At 46.9% G+C, this 16,285-nt stretch overlaps 1 protein-coding gene across 1 annotated transcript in view; it reads left to right on the top strand.

Moving 5' to 3' along the window:
- The first annotated feature begins 3,077 nt into the window (after nucleotides 1-3,077).
- LOC144169427 (transport and Golgi organization 2 homolog) overlaps nucleotides 3,078-16,285 on the top strand; it is a 67,441-nt gene continuing 54,233 nt past the window's right edge. Inside the window, exon 1 of the mRNA XM_077698566.1 lies at nucleotides 3,078-3,411. Within this exon, the coding sequence (XP_077554692.1) occupies nucleotides 3,270-3,411 (142 nt within the window). The 5' untranslated portion in view covers nucleotides 3,078-3,269. The remainder of the gene's footprint in view (nucleotides 3,412-16,285) is intronic.

The raw sequence follows: 16,285 nt of genomic DNA, 5'->3' as shown, positions 1-16,285 counted from the left end.
CGAGGGGGTGATCGGCGTAGCAGTATCAAGGCAAAATACAAAGGGCTGCCGTATACTATTGGCTCTGATGGTGGCAGGCTTGTGTTTTGTTTTATGGACGGAGTCTAAGTAAGTATCCGAATATGCGCACAGATGACTTAAGCAAATTCCTTGCACAGTTAAATTCCGGTCAGTTGGAGCACCGCATGTTAAACAGTACAGAAACTGCCAGTTCTGCGTCTATGCTACGAAAACGTCTTGGCCCTGCATATTCCTACGCTGGACAGTGAGCTCTGTGGCTTTCTATTTACAAGCCAGGTTGATATAAATAGGTAAACAAGCTGACACAACACAGGATCACGGCGGAAAGCTAATAGATTGCAGCTCCGACAAATGCAATTCATTTTACTGAGCCACTAGATGCCAATCCAATCCACGCATATGACATTATTCCTCTGCCGAATCGCAGCTGCAGCTACAGGGTTTTTTTTTTAATAACGATTGCAGGAAATTCTAAGCTGTCCATTACTGCTTTTGCTGCAAACTTGCGGCCAGTGTGGCTTGATTGTCCTGTTCGTTTTACCCGCATTCCTAAACGCGGAATAAACGCGGAGGAAAAAAAAAAGTTTATTGCTCCCATCGAATGGGAAGAAAGAAGCGCGGGATGACTGTCGGTCATCCATGGTGGGTGGCGTCCCTAAACGCCACCTTGGGAAAATACAGAATAACAAACAAGATGCTACGGAACACCAGCGAAAAGATAAAGGTTGATCTCTTGGGGAAAATAAAGAAAAAAAATAAACTTGATTTGGGAGGGCGGCAGACTGGCGGCCATGTAAAAACACGTGGATGCCACCATGCTTCCAAAACTCAACCAACCCATGGGGATAATATCCCTACATCAGGCCGATATCTCTGACTTCGTGCGCGGGCAAACTAATGGAACACATGGTGCTAGACAGGCTGACATCTCACATGGAGGAACCAACCGAGAGACGAAAAGTATCCCCGGACACCATGTACGGGTTCCGCCACAACTTGTCCACTCAGGACATCCTCTTACAAATAAAAGAAGAGGTCATCGACACCTAAGCACCCGCCATCCTCGCCTTGGACGTCAAAATGAGGTAGAAATGTTTTTTTTTTCTGCACAAAGCAATTTTCCGAAAAACGCAACAAAAGGACATTTGTTGTTTAATCAAACCTGCATTTACTCACATGAGAAAAAGGGAAATATCAAGGATCTCCGACTACAACCAACGCATTTTAAGATCGTGTAAACGCGAAGGATGTTTTACTCGGTCGGAACTTACTACAAAGAACGTAGGGCCGAGTCAGCTGTATGCCTATGTCGGGTCCGCACTGCATTGCAGTGTCTTTGTGGGAACCTTCATTTTCTGCGTATTAGATGTAATGCGCGGGTTGTGAGCCCTTGCCGCTTTCAAATATATACATTAGATCGGTAATAATAAGGAAGTGGCTTTAAAGTTGGTCAACCTAGTAGTTTATTTTCAACTGAGTACTAAAGCTGTGATCTAGGCTGCAGGATCCTAACTAAGCATGTCCAGAAAGTCGCTTCTTAGCGTGAATAAAGAAAAATAAACGTCACTAAAAATCCCGCTCTCTCGTCTCCATCCCATGTTGTTCTTCGCCCCTCTTTCTCATTATGAACGCAATGGAAGCTTGTTCAATTCGATAAGAAATTCCCGCGTTCACACTTGTCGCGCTCCAACACTTGAAACGTTTCTTTGCAGTGTTCTTGAAACAGCTCGAGGAGGCATCTTTTATCAGTATTTACATCTATCTTACCTCTTGAACATCGTTTTTATTACGTTTTTATTCATTTGCTATCGCGAAAACTAACCCCACGACAATTCTTATTTACAAAAAAACGTTGCTACTGCCGGTTATGAACGTCTGAAATATGCATACGCTTTTTTTTAATAACGTTCATAGGTATGACGCACGCCACCAGTTTGTCTAGTTCGGAACTGTTTTTCGTAGGTATGCTTTTTGTTCAGGAGTCCTTTCATCTTTTGACCTTTCAGCTGAATGGACCGGCCGACCAGACAGACAGACAGACAGACAGACAGACAGACAGACAGACAGACAGACAGACAGACAGACAGACAGACAGACAGACAGACAGACAGACAGACAGACAGACAGACAGACAGACAGACAGACAGACAGACAGACAGACAGACAGACAGACAGACAGACAGACAGACCAAAATTTTCGCGTTTAGGTGGCCCAAGAAACGTTATCGTCCTTAATAAACCAAAACGGTACTTTTATTATGAAAGGTACAGTAGAACCTCGTTGAAACGTTTAAAAAAAAAACACGAGGGAGAAACGTACTATCCAGGAAAACGTAGTATCCGGTGAGGGACGTCGTACTACGAGAAATTTTTAGTGTTCACAATTGAGAGCGTACTTACCGGGAAATCGTATGAACCGAGAACGAATCACGGAGATGTGGTGTGTTTCCGTTTTTTCCAACTGACCAAATTTTTCCCCTCACACCTTAATTTAAACCAAAATATAGATAATTATTCCCAACTGCGCAACACTGACTGTCTTGTGCCCTCTTTTCTCGAAGGCAGCAATGGCGGTGCGTATAAGTACGAACACTTCAAGGCAGAAGTTTCCTCCCTTGTCTCGCAGGTAAATACGGACAAGTTAAACAAGCAGTGTCTTCCGCGTCGATAAGCATGATTCTAAGCACAATTTCGTCGCATACCCACCCACCACTTCTTCCTTCTTCCATTCTTTGGCACCGACGGCCCGATGCATGCTGCTAACAGCTCCATCCCGTTCCAACCTTGAAGTACAATTCTACTAACTTCTCGCACTCGACAGGCGGATGCCCGAAGCAGCGAACGACAGGGCAAACAGAATCTCCACACAAGAGCGCACGTGGATGCTCCTCATCATTGCGAGCCATCTCAAGGGCAACCGCGAGTTCCCCAGAACGAACTGAGCGCGCCGAGCCATCCCTGCGCCGCCATTGGTCGAGCGCAGCGATGACGTCACGGGCTGTCGTCTGCTTCAAAAATGGCAGGCGCGCGCGAACTGAGGAGGAGTCGTTCGGCGAGAGAAAACGCGTTCGTCTCGAAACCGAAAGTGTGTCCGGTATTCCGTCTCCGTCGGGTCGTTTCACAGCGCTCAAAGAAGACATCGGAAAAGCGCGTCGCGCGGGCCGGTGACTCCTTTTTGGGCTCGTTTTCTTTACCGGTGCGAATCCTTCTTCTCCGAACTGACTGATCGTCGCTCGACGGGGTCGACGATGTGCCTACTGTACCTGTTCGTCAATCCACATCCGAAACCGGACGAATACTTGCTTGTGCTAGCCAGCGTGCGGGACGAGTTTTTCGGCAGGCCCACGAGCGGAGTCCATGTCTGGGAGCGGAACCCACAGATCATTGGACGTGAGTTCATTTCAGTGACTCAGTCACTCTTTCACTTGTAAGTCTGTAATTAACTATCCCATTTCTTGCATGCTGGAATTGCTCGTACGCCGTCATAGAACTGTGCCGAACGTGACCAAGGAAATGCACAAAAAATATTTGCGTGGACTCATACGATGACCAGCGGAAGCCCACGTGCCCAGCGCAGGCTCTGGGTCTATTTAGACTTACTGGCCGGATTTATAAAAGTTCTCAATTAGTAGAATTTTCACTCCCCGACTTCCAGCAAAGCAAATGGCAAAGCGTGTGCGATAAACTCAAAGTACCTGCTGCCAGGAAAAAGATATGCTCAGGACCATCCGCAGCCAAGCCAATTCCTTTGCCCTTTTTAATCCACGAACTATAAAAAATTACCAAAATTAGAGAGCACGGTCTCGCGCGTTAAGGCACTTCGGTGCTCCGTATTTTTTTTAATGGGAACAAAAAGAAAGGAAAGTATTCTCGAAGGTCGAATATTTCACGGTATGACCTCGCCAGGCCACGAAGAAAGAATGGGAGAGGCGCAATCCTCATTAGCCGTCGCCGTGCGAAGTTTGAATAGCCATGATGCAGAGCCCGAGGTCGCGCGTTCGATTCCCGTCCACGGCGGCCGCTTTTCTGATGGAGGCGAAAAGCAAAAATGCCCGTGTGTACGAGATCTCGGCGAACGTTAAAGATCCCCAGGTGGTCAAAATTAATCCGGAGCACTCCACTATGGCGCGCCTCATCGCCTGCGTTGCGTCGGCGCGTGAAACCCTACAACCAATAAATGGTTCAGAAACGGCACAAGATAGTAGAATGCGCTGTACAGATTGATAGTCGCGAACGCTGCCGCCTTCTCTGCCCGCGTTTTACATGGAACATAGTAAATATTGCTATGTGCCTCTATCTCTCCTCCCTCACTTCCTTCTTCGAACAATGCGTTGCTTACCGCATCAGCCCACGAACGCTTCTAGTGTGCGCGTTACTAAATTTTTATTCTAATACGATACTGCAAATAAATGAAATTATTAGCATGCACACATGCCGGCGAACAAAAACACGTGTACACAAACACGCACGCAGGCAGCAAAATAAACAATACAAAAGGGGGAACGTGCCTTGCTGGCCAGTAGCAGACTTGTACAGGTTACTTTATAAAATAACCGAATACAACTACACTAACCGCACTGCAAAAAGTACCTGATTATGAAAAAAATTACAGCCTTAAAAATAATCAAAAAATATTATGCAGTAAGCGATTGCTTCCAACGTTATTTTTCATACCACCTCTTTTTTATTGCGGTAGCACATATACACATATGGCGGGGCATTGGTCGCCAGTAAATGGAGTAAGAAAAATTGTTATGTACCTCAGATTTCCGGAAATTCATATTTTAGTGGTGTACGTTACCTTGTCAAATTAAAAAGCGCGTCTCCGCTTCTTTGAATAGTAAGAGCGACATTCCTGAGTCGAGAAATATTGTAATTGGTAATTTTGTAATAGATTACAGAAAAAAGTAATTGAATTACAGGGATCATAACTGCTTAAAGGAAGCCACCATGTCATTTCAAGATTACCGTAACATGTAATCGATTACAAGCGATCTTTTACTCGTGACGCGTTTCGTACAAGTCTGGCCAGTAGTTAACCCCTAGATCCAGGAAGCCCAACGCTCTTTCCGTGGTTCTAAGTGCGTGGGAATTCATCTCCCATCTTTTTCTGCACCTGCGGGAGGGACACAATTGTATGTTAATCGGGTCATCGCCGGCGTTAAATGAGAGACTTTTTGCGGTCCAACAATATCTGCAAGCAAATGTTGATAACAGAGGAAGTCAGGGGCGAAGGCAACGAATTCGAAAAAACTTACCCACACCAAATGCAACTGAAAATTGCTTCTTCAATACAAATCATGGCAGAATAAATTATTTTCGCGTCAAAAAACGGAGTTGGTTTATGTTATAGTAAGCAATGAAGTACATTTGAACGTATTACCCCTTAATAGAGAGTTTTAGCTGACCGTTTTGGACGCTCCGCTATGCCCCCTACGTCCCGCTCAGCACAACCGGAGCGTCAGCAGCCGAAAGGCTTTTAGCTGAGCGATAACCGTATCTCCCTCGACGGAGAATGATTCGCGTGACTGGTCGTTTCGCGTGCGCCTGTAAACCAAAACTTCACCCGCAGGAAAGATAAGAATTTTTGTTTTGTCGCCCAAACAAAGCAAAATACCCTGTTTCTTTGCTCATTTAACCTTTTTTTTTGTATAATTTAGTCGCTGACATGGTATATTTTTTCTAAATAACAATAAACAAGCCGATAAACTTTGGAATAGCCAAGCCAAGGCTGTCTTTCTCGGCGCTGCATAGAAGCAGCCCCGCGCTTCGGTCGACGTTTTTCGCTTCCGTTCTAAAGATCTGTGAGGTGTGTGCCACAATTGCCTATTCGGAAGCGCTTTCGCGGCTTCGTCGGTCGTGTTTCATCTGAAGAAACGAAGTTTGCCGCAGCGCGCTCGCATCGCGGGGGCAGCCATATTAAAATTCCGCACGGTAGCGTAAGCTGCCGTGACGGTCCGCTAAGAGGCCCCGGTTAGCGGAGCGGGGCCCCGCTCCGGTAGCGCGCTAGCGTGCCACGCATGCGCAATGGCGCTCCGGCTTGCTATCGGAGTGGAGCGGACCGTCAGAAACGGTCAGCTAAAACTCTCTAATCTTGTTTTGCTCAAAATAAAAATTTTAATGTCACGCTGGAAAAGCGACATCAAGGGAAGCATGCTCGGCCAAAAAAAAAAAAAGATTACGGTACAGCACTCAATATACCGCCCCAGCTGCGCATGCTACAAACGGTTCCGGCACTTCCGCGCATGCGCAGTCCCTCCGGTTCACTTCCGTCTACCGATACTTCGGTGCTCCCCTCTGGTGGTACGGCACCCGCGACATGATCGAAGCCACCGCGCACACGTAGTAGCCCTATCAGATCTACTTGGCTGTTCGTGTTCGTGTACAGTGTACCGGTAGCCGCAAAGGCCCTGGTTTTTCCGGTTTGCGATAACTCTATCATTTGCGTGGGCGCTGTGCATCGGCGAGTGCACAGCGGAGCGGGCTGTTCGTTTGATGTGCGGCGTACAGACATTGACTTCTTTTCCTTTGTTGCGGACGGGCTGGCAGCCAAATGATGCGGTGATAAGCACGCTCAAATGTGCAGCACGAAAGTGCGCTGAGTCGTCCCATACAAGGCATTCCAGGAAATTAGGACTGGGAACAATGGGCACGGGATCGCCGTGGCAAGAGCTTGACTTTGAGGACCGGTACACCCGGGGGACAGCGCGTTGCGTTCCGCCGTTCTTATGACATCGGCTGTTCCAAAGAATTTCTCATCTGAGCGAAATGTCTCCGCGCAAGTTTCTAGCTTTTTTTTATTGTTTTTGTCTAGACAATTGAGATTGTGTTTTAGGTAAGTCCTCGCCAAGTATCATGAAAAATAGTCAGGTGATTTCGCAACGAGACATTCTTATGCTAGAACTGTGCGTCATATTTTCCCGCGTAATCGAGGAGCACCGCTCACATTAGGCAATTCTGCCATGTATGAATTATAAGTTGCTTGGTTTCTGACCTTTAACATGCACTGCATCATGATACACGGCTCAGATATGCATGGACCCTTCGCCGTTTAGGCCTGTAAGTCGTGCATATTTATTATAGCGCGTCAATATATTAATGTGAAAGCAATAAATGGCCCATCTAGTGAAAAGGCCCGTGCCGCGGTCGAGTCCGGCATCTGTCGCTCGCATCTCCCTCAGTGAAACGACTCTCAATTTTACGGAATCCTAACGTTGAAGATTTCGGTCGCGGGTGTATGAAAGCTAGGATAATAATTACATAAACAATGACGGCAGAAATATGGGAAAGTCGTTTCATACGAATTACGGACTCACTTAGTGGAACCACACTTCGTCGTTTTCTTGTGGGGGTCGGGCAGCATCCGTGGGATCCATTGTGAACACGCCTGCGGATACTTTAGTTCGTCCTTAACAATCGTTTGAGCTACTCCAAATGGCATATCGAGCTCCTGCGCTAGGAAGCACAAGCTCAGACGACATCTTCCGCTAATAATTGCATCAATATTAGCGACAGTTTTGTCTGTCGCAGCAACGCTCGCGTGGCCCGCACGAGGGAGATGTTTCGTTTCCTCAGGTCCCCTCAGAAAGACCCATACAGTCATTGTTCTCTCCGACATGCATTTGTCACCATGTACAGCCTTCATTCTGAGAGAAATTCCGTCTAGTCGGCACTCTTCACGTTGGGTGAACTCACGATCGCGCCAGCCATGTTGTCAATGGGTCCCAACACTAAGCAGATGATAGTAGGATTATGGTTCGCTCGATTGTACTTCGGTGGGGTCTTATCACGATGCGGACACCGTCATCGAACTCCTCGTGCGCCGGTATATGTGACTAGGCAAACAATAGGTTTTATTTGATCACGCTTCGCATACACATTATTCCTCCTCCTCCTCCTCCTCCTCCTCCTCCTCCTCCTCCTCCTCCTGTACTTCACGTATTTTTTGTACAAACCACGCATGAGCGTACGATACGGCTGGCAGGCAAAAAAAGAAAATGGCTTTACCTAGAGCCTTACGGATAACGTCTTTTTCAAAGGTCTGCAGTCAAACCATATCTGGCTAAGGCGTTGCGCTGCTGAGCACGAAATCGCGGGTTCGATTCCCGACCGCGGCGGCCGCTTTTCTGATGGAGGCGAAAAGCAAAAACGCCCGTGTGTACGAGATTTCGGCGCACGTTAAAGATCCCCAGGTGGTCAAAATTGAGCCCTCCACTACGGCGCGCCTCATCGCCTGCGTTGCGTCGGCGCGTTAAACCCTACAATCAATCAATCAAACCATATCTCAATATCGCACTTTGTAACGTAAGGTAGAGCAGTGCGGCGATTTAAATGTAAGGAATTTTAGCCTTTGGATACCGCTCCTATGTGGTTTTTTTTTTTTCGGCGCCGGGCGTGTTCCATTCTTTTTTCTGATTTGCACAACTCTTTCGACGTACTGTCCCTTCAAATAAGAACTGAGTCCCTTCATAAGCTTTCGTTAGAACGCACGCTCATGCAAGGGTAAGTAATTATCCTCCAGGTTATATATCGCTGCGCAAGACTTGGCCATACGAGGTATAGATACAAAAACTCGAAAAAAAAAAAAGGAATAATGTCCTACGACACGGAGCACGTGGCGGGGCTTGTTCAGCGAATTGCTCTTACACAACGCTTTCCGTTCTACCTGCACGCGTAATTGTTCCTCTGATGTTCCTGCCTTGGTGTGCCTTCGTGAACCTCCCAAGTTATGTTTCCCGTACCTGTAATTAGGCTTAGTAAGGTACATAAACGAGAACGCAAAATCGGATGGTGTAATCTCATCCGATGCGGAACGCCAGCGTCCCCAGCTGCGCTGGTGTGCGCGACCACCTCGGACGGACGCTACGGGACGATGCGACGGCGCACGCGACACGGCAGCTGTAAGCGCCGCGACCTTCAGTCACGCGACGGAGAACCTTTTGGTACCGTACTCTCTGCTCCGACGTTTCTGCTCCTTCCGTTCATGGTCGGCTGCCTTCCCTTACTGTTTGTGTCCATGCGGCAGAACTTTGCTGAAGAGCATTTTCTGAACAGTAAGTGATTGAAGCGGTCTAATTGTGGCTCGGAGATAAACCGTACGAGATTACGTTATCTCGGATACGGAAGCAATGTTGAAGGGATGGTGATTTTTTTTTTCTGAAATCCTACCCTTCCAAAAAGTCAGTGCTCTTCCACTCTGTGAAGAAGGATGGCCAGCAAAGCTGTGGTGTCCAGCCTCAACGTGAGCGGCAATATGATTTTACCGTATCCAAGGGGTGCACGAAGCAACGTTTTGAGATTGAGCGCACTTTCTGGTTAATTATCTGAATGAAGCTTTGACGAAGTAGCGTTTTATTTCAGTGGACAAACATGGGGCTGTCCGTTTCGCTCCCATAGAAGCCCATGTATCGACAGCAGACAAGATTTCCACAATATTTACGACTTCACTGTGCACTATGTAATTTTGAAAAGAAAATAGAACCAGGCGTAACGTTAGAGTCGTCTTAACGGCTAATTGTCATATAATTTGTTTCGGGATTAGTTATGAAACGAGAGGCAGGGCCACTTTCTCTATTGATACTCCCTCCTAAGATAGGCGTGCTTCACTGTGCAACACTAAATAAGGGAAAGCCACCTTACAAAAACCAAGCTTACAACCATTTTCTTGAAGTCGGCTTCACCTCTGAATGCAAGTTTATTGCTGTGAAGACGTTTCTCAGGAAAAATATAAGCCGTCATGTTAAAATACGAAGTCCCTAGGACTTTTATTATTATTATTTTTTTCATACGCTGAAGGTGAGGCGCACATTTTTATTAGCCTGGGGATATGAGTGGGAGCCGCAACGTGGCGCTACAATCGCGTGCGATTCTTGTCTACATCGCTCTGTTGCCGGAGGCGATCTTCTGGATCCTAGCGTTAGACAGGTTCGCTGTAAAAATATTCAGCGGGTGTTATACGCGCTATGCTTCGACTAGGCTATGAGGCCCACAGTGGAGGAGGGCCGCCGAATAGTTTAGACCGGATGGGGATATTAGTAGTAGTAGTACTAGTAGTAGTAGCAGTAGTAGTAGTAGTAGCAGTAGCCTAACTGCTTCCTTGAGCGGATGTACAACCAACAGCCGGACGGACGGACGGACAGGCAGACAGACAGACAGACAGACAGACAGACAGACAGACAGACAGACAGACAGACAGATAGATAGATAGATAGATAGATAGATAGATAGATAGATAGATAGATAGATAGATAGATAGATAGATAGATAGATAGATAGATAGATAGATTGATTGATTGATTGATTGATTGATTGATTGATTGATTGATTGATTGATTGATTGATTGGCTGTTGTTATCGACATAATTCGCTACCGCAGCATGTTGTTATAACCAATTCCGCCCTTTCAAGTAGCTAATAAAATTTGGGCTCAAGCATTGCCCCCACTAGACACCAGTCAAATACTGTGTTGATATTACTCTTTATAGAGTGTAAGAAACTTAGCCGCATGTGACTTAATTTCATGTGCTTATCTTTGGTTTCATTGCTAATCCCCACTGGGTATGATGAATTTTACTCGGAGTGAACATAGTCGCTGTCACGCACTGATTAATTTCTGTAACCTTTCTTTTCTGATTTCCATTCTTCGTTGTTTTTGAGGCACACAAAAATATTAAATCTTGATTAGTTCTACACCTTCTTCACCAACTTATAAACTGGTATATAGTTACGCGTCTTCTTACGTGCTCCTGGAAAAGACACTTCCTGAAACAAACCAGAACAATGCCGGAAAGCACACCTACTCCGCGATTTCGTTTTCCTGCGGTGCCGAAAGTCATGCTGCCCTATTTTTAAAGACGGTGGTGTTTTTTGGGCTAACTAAACGGCTGGCTGGCTGGCTGGCTGGCTGTCCCAGCATCCGTTCGTCCGTCAGTCAGCCCGCCCACCCTTCCCTCTGTCTGTCTGTCTGTCTGTCTTTCTGTATGTCTGTCTGTCTGTCTGTCTGTCCCGGCCAAAGTGAAAACACTTAGTGTTTATATATGTATAAACACAAACAGTTCCAAATTACCAAAATTTCTAGCATGGCTGATACATGTTCACGCTATTCAGCGCAAAGGAAACCTCACACATATTTGAGGGAAGATGTATGTACATAATTGAGAGCCTCATTGTTCTTCCAATTTAGAACACATGTTTAATTGGCTTTTACGATTGAAAATAAGAAATCTGCGCGTCAAAAATGGTTTCGAAGAGACGCGAGATAGAAAATCCTCAAACAGAAATTTGGCTCGTGATGTTTACCACAGGACAAAAAAAAAAAAAAAAAGAAAACCAAGGTAAGGACGCGCGCTGTACCAAGAGGCACGCGAGAAGTGCGAACGGGCGCGAAAATTGAATTGAACAAACGTTACGGCATTCATCATGGGTAGAGCCAGAGGTGATTGGAAGAGCCTGATTGGTGGGAAGGGCGAGAGTAGAGGCAGGAGTGGCATTTGTACCGAAGCAAGGTCAACGGCAGTTTTTTTTTTCGCTTTAGGAAAATCTACCTAATAGCAACTAACACTATTTTTCGAGGGCTCCCTGACGAGCTCTTGCCAGCTCTCATCATTACGATGTCCATGAAGATCGCGGAATTGAGTCTCTCCCCCCCCCCCCCCCCCCCCTCTCTCTCTCTCTCTCTCTCTCTCTCTCTCTCTCTCTCTCTCTCTCTCTCTCTCTCTCTCTCAATCTCAATCTCTATCTCTCTCACTGTAAGAAAGATCAGCGCTTTCTTACAGTGAGATATTTTAGGACATTTGTAATACCTTGGCAGAACAACACAAAAAAAAAACGATATTTTAGGACATTTGTAATACGTTGGCAGAACAACACAAAAGTGCCGGTGAAGTGCTTGGATTCGTAAAAAATGTGCTAGGATGCCACCATTAAAAAAGGTATAATCTTCTTTTAATTCCCCTACTCACACGCGGTTCACCCGGTCGGTTGCAAAACGGGAAATGATTGCCGCGTTCTCTATCAAGAAAACCTAAATAGGTCTTGTTCAAGCAAGCCCATAGCCATTATTACGGGCCCTAATGTGAACAGTATCAGGAATAACCTTTCTCTCGACAACAAAAAAGGACAAATTTGTGGCCTTCAGGAAGAACATAATTTCACTTTCGCCGCATCCGAAATTCAAAATCGTCCACTTAAGCGGGAAGCAAGCACTGCACTTCTTTAAAAAGAATGAATACCGTGGACACGAACTGTGCGCTGCTTTCCCACAGCATTGGATAACTTGTTTTTTTGGGAGAACAGAGAAGCGCCATTTACAGCACCATGAAGCGACATTTGCCAATCGTCGCCCACTATTGCTCAATTTCCGCGCAATTAGGGCACTCTCTTCGTTGATTTATAGCTGACGCTTTCGCGCGGCCGTCAGCAGCGAAATCATGGCTCAGGTTTTTTACTCACTGCTTCAGAAACGGAGCTTGAAATCGATTCCCAGGGGTCGACAACGTAGAGACATTATTCCTCGCCCAGCGAGAGTTTTCGGCGTTAACAACTGCGGGCGAAAATTGGGAGTACCCTTCATGAAGACATTTCGCCGCGAAATTCCACAAGTTACTGGCTACACTCGAACAAAATATGCCAGAATCTCCGCATAGTAAGACCAATTTCGATCATGGCACTTGAGGTATAGCGTAATTTAATATACTGCGAACAGTACGCCTTTGTGGGGTACTTCTCGGGAACCAGCAGAAAAAAAAAAGAATAGTATGGATTGCTAAATAAAGCGGGTACAAACGTTACTCAGTCTTCGATAAAGATACAAATTTATCCACATCATTTCATAATCTGTGTTAAAGCCGCCGGTGAGGTGACCTTCAGTTAAAAGCAGAAGACAGCACGCAGAAAAGAACTTCGTTTGAGCGGAAGCTGGAGAGGCGTTCGAGAGGGGAGGGGGGGGGGGGGGGCGGGGGGTAAGCGTATGACGGCCGCCAGAGAGGTAGACGCTCTGCCTGGTTCGACTTGTGCCCGGCAGAGGGGCTCTTAAAGCAATCGAGGTTCAACTCTTATTAAACTTTCTCTCCCCTCTCTCTCTCTCTTACGCAATCCTCCAATGGGCGACCTTGGTTTTAAAAACGGTGTCCAAGTCCGGCCATTGTACGGTACACACCCGAAATAGACGCGTAACGGTCGGAGTGTAGATGTGCGTGACACTGCTCCGAGGCGTACAGGTTCTCTCACTCATTACATTGTGTTAGATAATAACGCCTTGGAATCAGCTGGCCATCCACGCCTATGCGCTTTGTCTTCCCACAAGTACCCGGAACACTCTCATGCGTTGCTTTGCGGAAGCCACTCTTGTGCTTCGAGTCTTTCAATCGAAGCCTCTCCCGCGTCATTCTCTGTCACTGAGCGTGATGCATGCCTGTCACCCCCCCACCCCTCCTCACCCAATTACGTAATACAAGGAATTCTTTCTTCTTAAAGGGTGTCCTGCGCTTTCTGCCCGTGGAAAAAGCGTCAGCTATTGTTGTAACCAAGAATATTGTTTTTGCAGAGTTTGCCATAACTGAAATTTAGTAACACATTTAATGAGTCTAAGGAACATTGAGGGTTCTTTGTCTTCTTGTGGTACTCTCGGGGTTCTTGTGGAAGTACTTAGGTCTATCGTGTTTATTCCAGTCAACAGATCGCTCATCTCCATTCAAAAGTTTCATGCTGACAATTGGTTCTAGATCATTTTATACCATGTAGTTTCTCTTTATTGTACATTTGTAGACCATGTAGACTTCGCTGACTTTGTAGTTTGTAGTCTTTGTAGATCAGGTTGTTCCTTTGCCTTTGGAATTCAGTTACCGCGCCTTCGTTGTAAGCTGCTATACGCAACGTCGCAATAGACCAGTTGGTTGCAGATTCATCCGCCACGCGTAAGACCTGGGTTCGATTCCAGATTCAAATCTCTATCAATTACTTCCTTAAGGAATTTTAATTCCATTCAGTTAGCCGTAGTACATACCCGACAGCGACGAAACCCGCCGAAGTCTGTGCAAAATCCCTTCGTAGTTGATGGCCGGTTACACAGACAGCCAGATCTGTTAAATGTTCTGGGACGACGGAGGTGTATCGCACTAGGGGGGCAAAACAGTGCACCTGGCACATCCCCCGCGTCTCGGTTGCCATGGCGACGCTGAGGTTATCTTCAGAAGGGCACATCATTCAACATTAACCGCGTCGGCATGACGAAACTGTTCCAGCAGAAAACGTGGTCCGTCGGCGACTTGATTCGGTTTGCGCTGCTATGCCAAAATGGCAAGCAGTTTATTGATTCATTCTGAAAGTAACCAAGGTGCCCCATACCCCAACGAAGAGAAAATACGTCTAAGTAATATGTAAGAATGCTTCGCATTTGAACATTTTACTTGAAACTTTCCTGCCACTAAAATCTTTATGATGCGCTGTAATAAAAGCGTAACCAATTATCGGTGTTCAACCCCTGCTTCAAGGAACCATGAAGAGAAAACAAAAGTTTGTTTTATTCGAAAGATTAGGTGTTTCATAGTACCCAAAGCGCTTTCCCGGAAGCAAATGATGCTTTATTCACTGAGAAATAAGGCAATTTAAGCCAAAATTTTAAATCTCCCGCTAAAGTTGCAGATTTCGTGACGTGAACAATGGCATCATACGAGGCGGTCCATAAAACAGATACTTAGTATGTCGACTCCATATAGCACCCACACGCGGGAGTCAGACAGGAACCGGAAATCGTGCCGAAACCGAGACGGCGGCCATTTTAAAAATACTAGTAAAACCTAGTGCACCCGCAGCCCTAGTCATGGATTCGCCTGATCGGGAGAACAAAACTCTCGCCGAGAAGCTCGGGCTTGCATTTAACAACCTCACACCCCTCGAACGCTCAATGCTTCTAAGTGCACGAGCGGCAGGAGTTGTGGGATACGCGGATGGACCGGAAAGCGACCATTACGCGATAGCCACAACATACGAACGCCCAGCCGTCGGCACCGCTGCCTCGTCAGCCCCGTCGCGACGGATGAATACAGACTGGTACGTATGTGCCGTATTTTTATTACAGTTCATAATAGTTCAATTTCAGTAGCAGTATCGCTTATGCCAGTTGGCCGGTGTCGTGTATGGAAAGCCGTACGCGCGAGCTCTCTGCTCCGACCAGAAAGATACGAGCATCAATGCGCGGTGTGTACGGCATCTTTTCCCCCAAGGTCAGAGCGCTTTGACGGCGATTTGACGAAGTCGGCGACGAGCGCCAGCATGTCCCAGGAGTGAGCTAACGTAAGGGTCCCTGCCGTAATCACTTCGTCGGAAATGAAGCGATCACACTCGTACTTCCTTTAGCTCCCTTTCTCCTCCGTTTGCAAAGTTTACAAAACGTAGCCACTTGCTTCGCCGAGGTTCGTCCTTGGGCAGCACATGAAAGGAGATCTCTTCACCGGCGGGGATGTCGCACTCCCTCGACGATTTACCCGTACTACATGGGCATTTCAAAACGCAGCAACGAAATTTCATAGTAAAGTACTCGAACAAACTGAATTTTTCAGTCGTTGTAAACTGAAAACGAGCTCGTAACGACAGCAGCAAGCCAACACCATTCGAAACTTCTGCGACGACTGGCACTATCTCGTCGCTTTTTGCTGTTCCTTACTCCCCTCGTTTCTATTTTTACCTTTGCTGGTTGGCGATATGACGGCCAACCTCCTGTCAAGGGATTAAGATACTAAGCAAGGTCGCGGCTGTACGTGCTGGAACGGTTCGTTGGCCCCTAATAGCCTCGAACCCGAAAATTCGTCTGCGCGTCGGCGAGATGTGGAGATCGGCCGGCGGTAGTTTCGTACGCATTGGCGCACACGCTTGCGTGTTCGTTCGGTACTTCTACCGTTTACTCCATCGTTCTTTGTCATAAAAAATTCCCGCGCCTTCCCGCGAGGGGAACACGAGTAAATGCAGAGCATTGGGGGTCGTTAACGCCGCGTAAAGTCGCGTTAGGGTGGAGCGAGCGTTAACAAAGGAAGGAAGGAGCAACGCAGTGACTGAAGCACGAGCGACCGCTAGCCGCTTTATATTTGCAGCGCGCGCAGTAGAGGGAGAGCAGTACGGGGGGGAGAACGCGCATGCGCAAGCAGCGCGCGCCCTTCCACGCCCCACCGCGTTGCTATCACGCACCTGTTACGCCGAGACCGCGACAGAGCGAACGGGCTGACTACGACGCATGCGCGCGCCAGCTGCTGTTGAGAAAGAGGAGGAAAGG

The sequence above is a fragment of the Haemaphysalis longicornis genome, unplaced genomic scaffold (genome assembly GCF_048455015.1).
Source record: "Haemaphysalis longicornis isolate Haplotype H1 unplaced genomic scaffold, Haemaphysalis longicornis Haplotype H1 scaffold_2, whole genome shotgun sequence".
In the NCBI taxonomy this organism is placed as follows: Eukaryota; Metazoa; Arthropoda; class Arachnida; order Ixodida; family Ixodidae; genus Haemaphysalis; species Haemaphysalis longicornis.
Note: the sequence above shows the minus strand (reverse complement) of the source record. Positions and strands in the feature narration are given on the sequence as shown.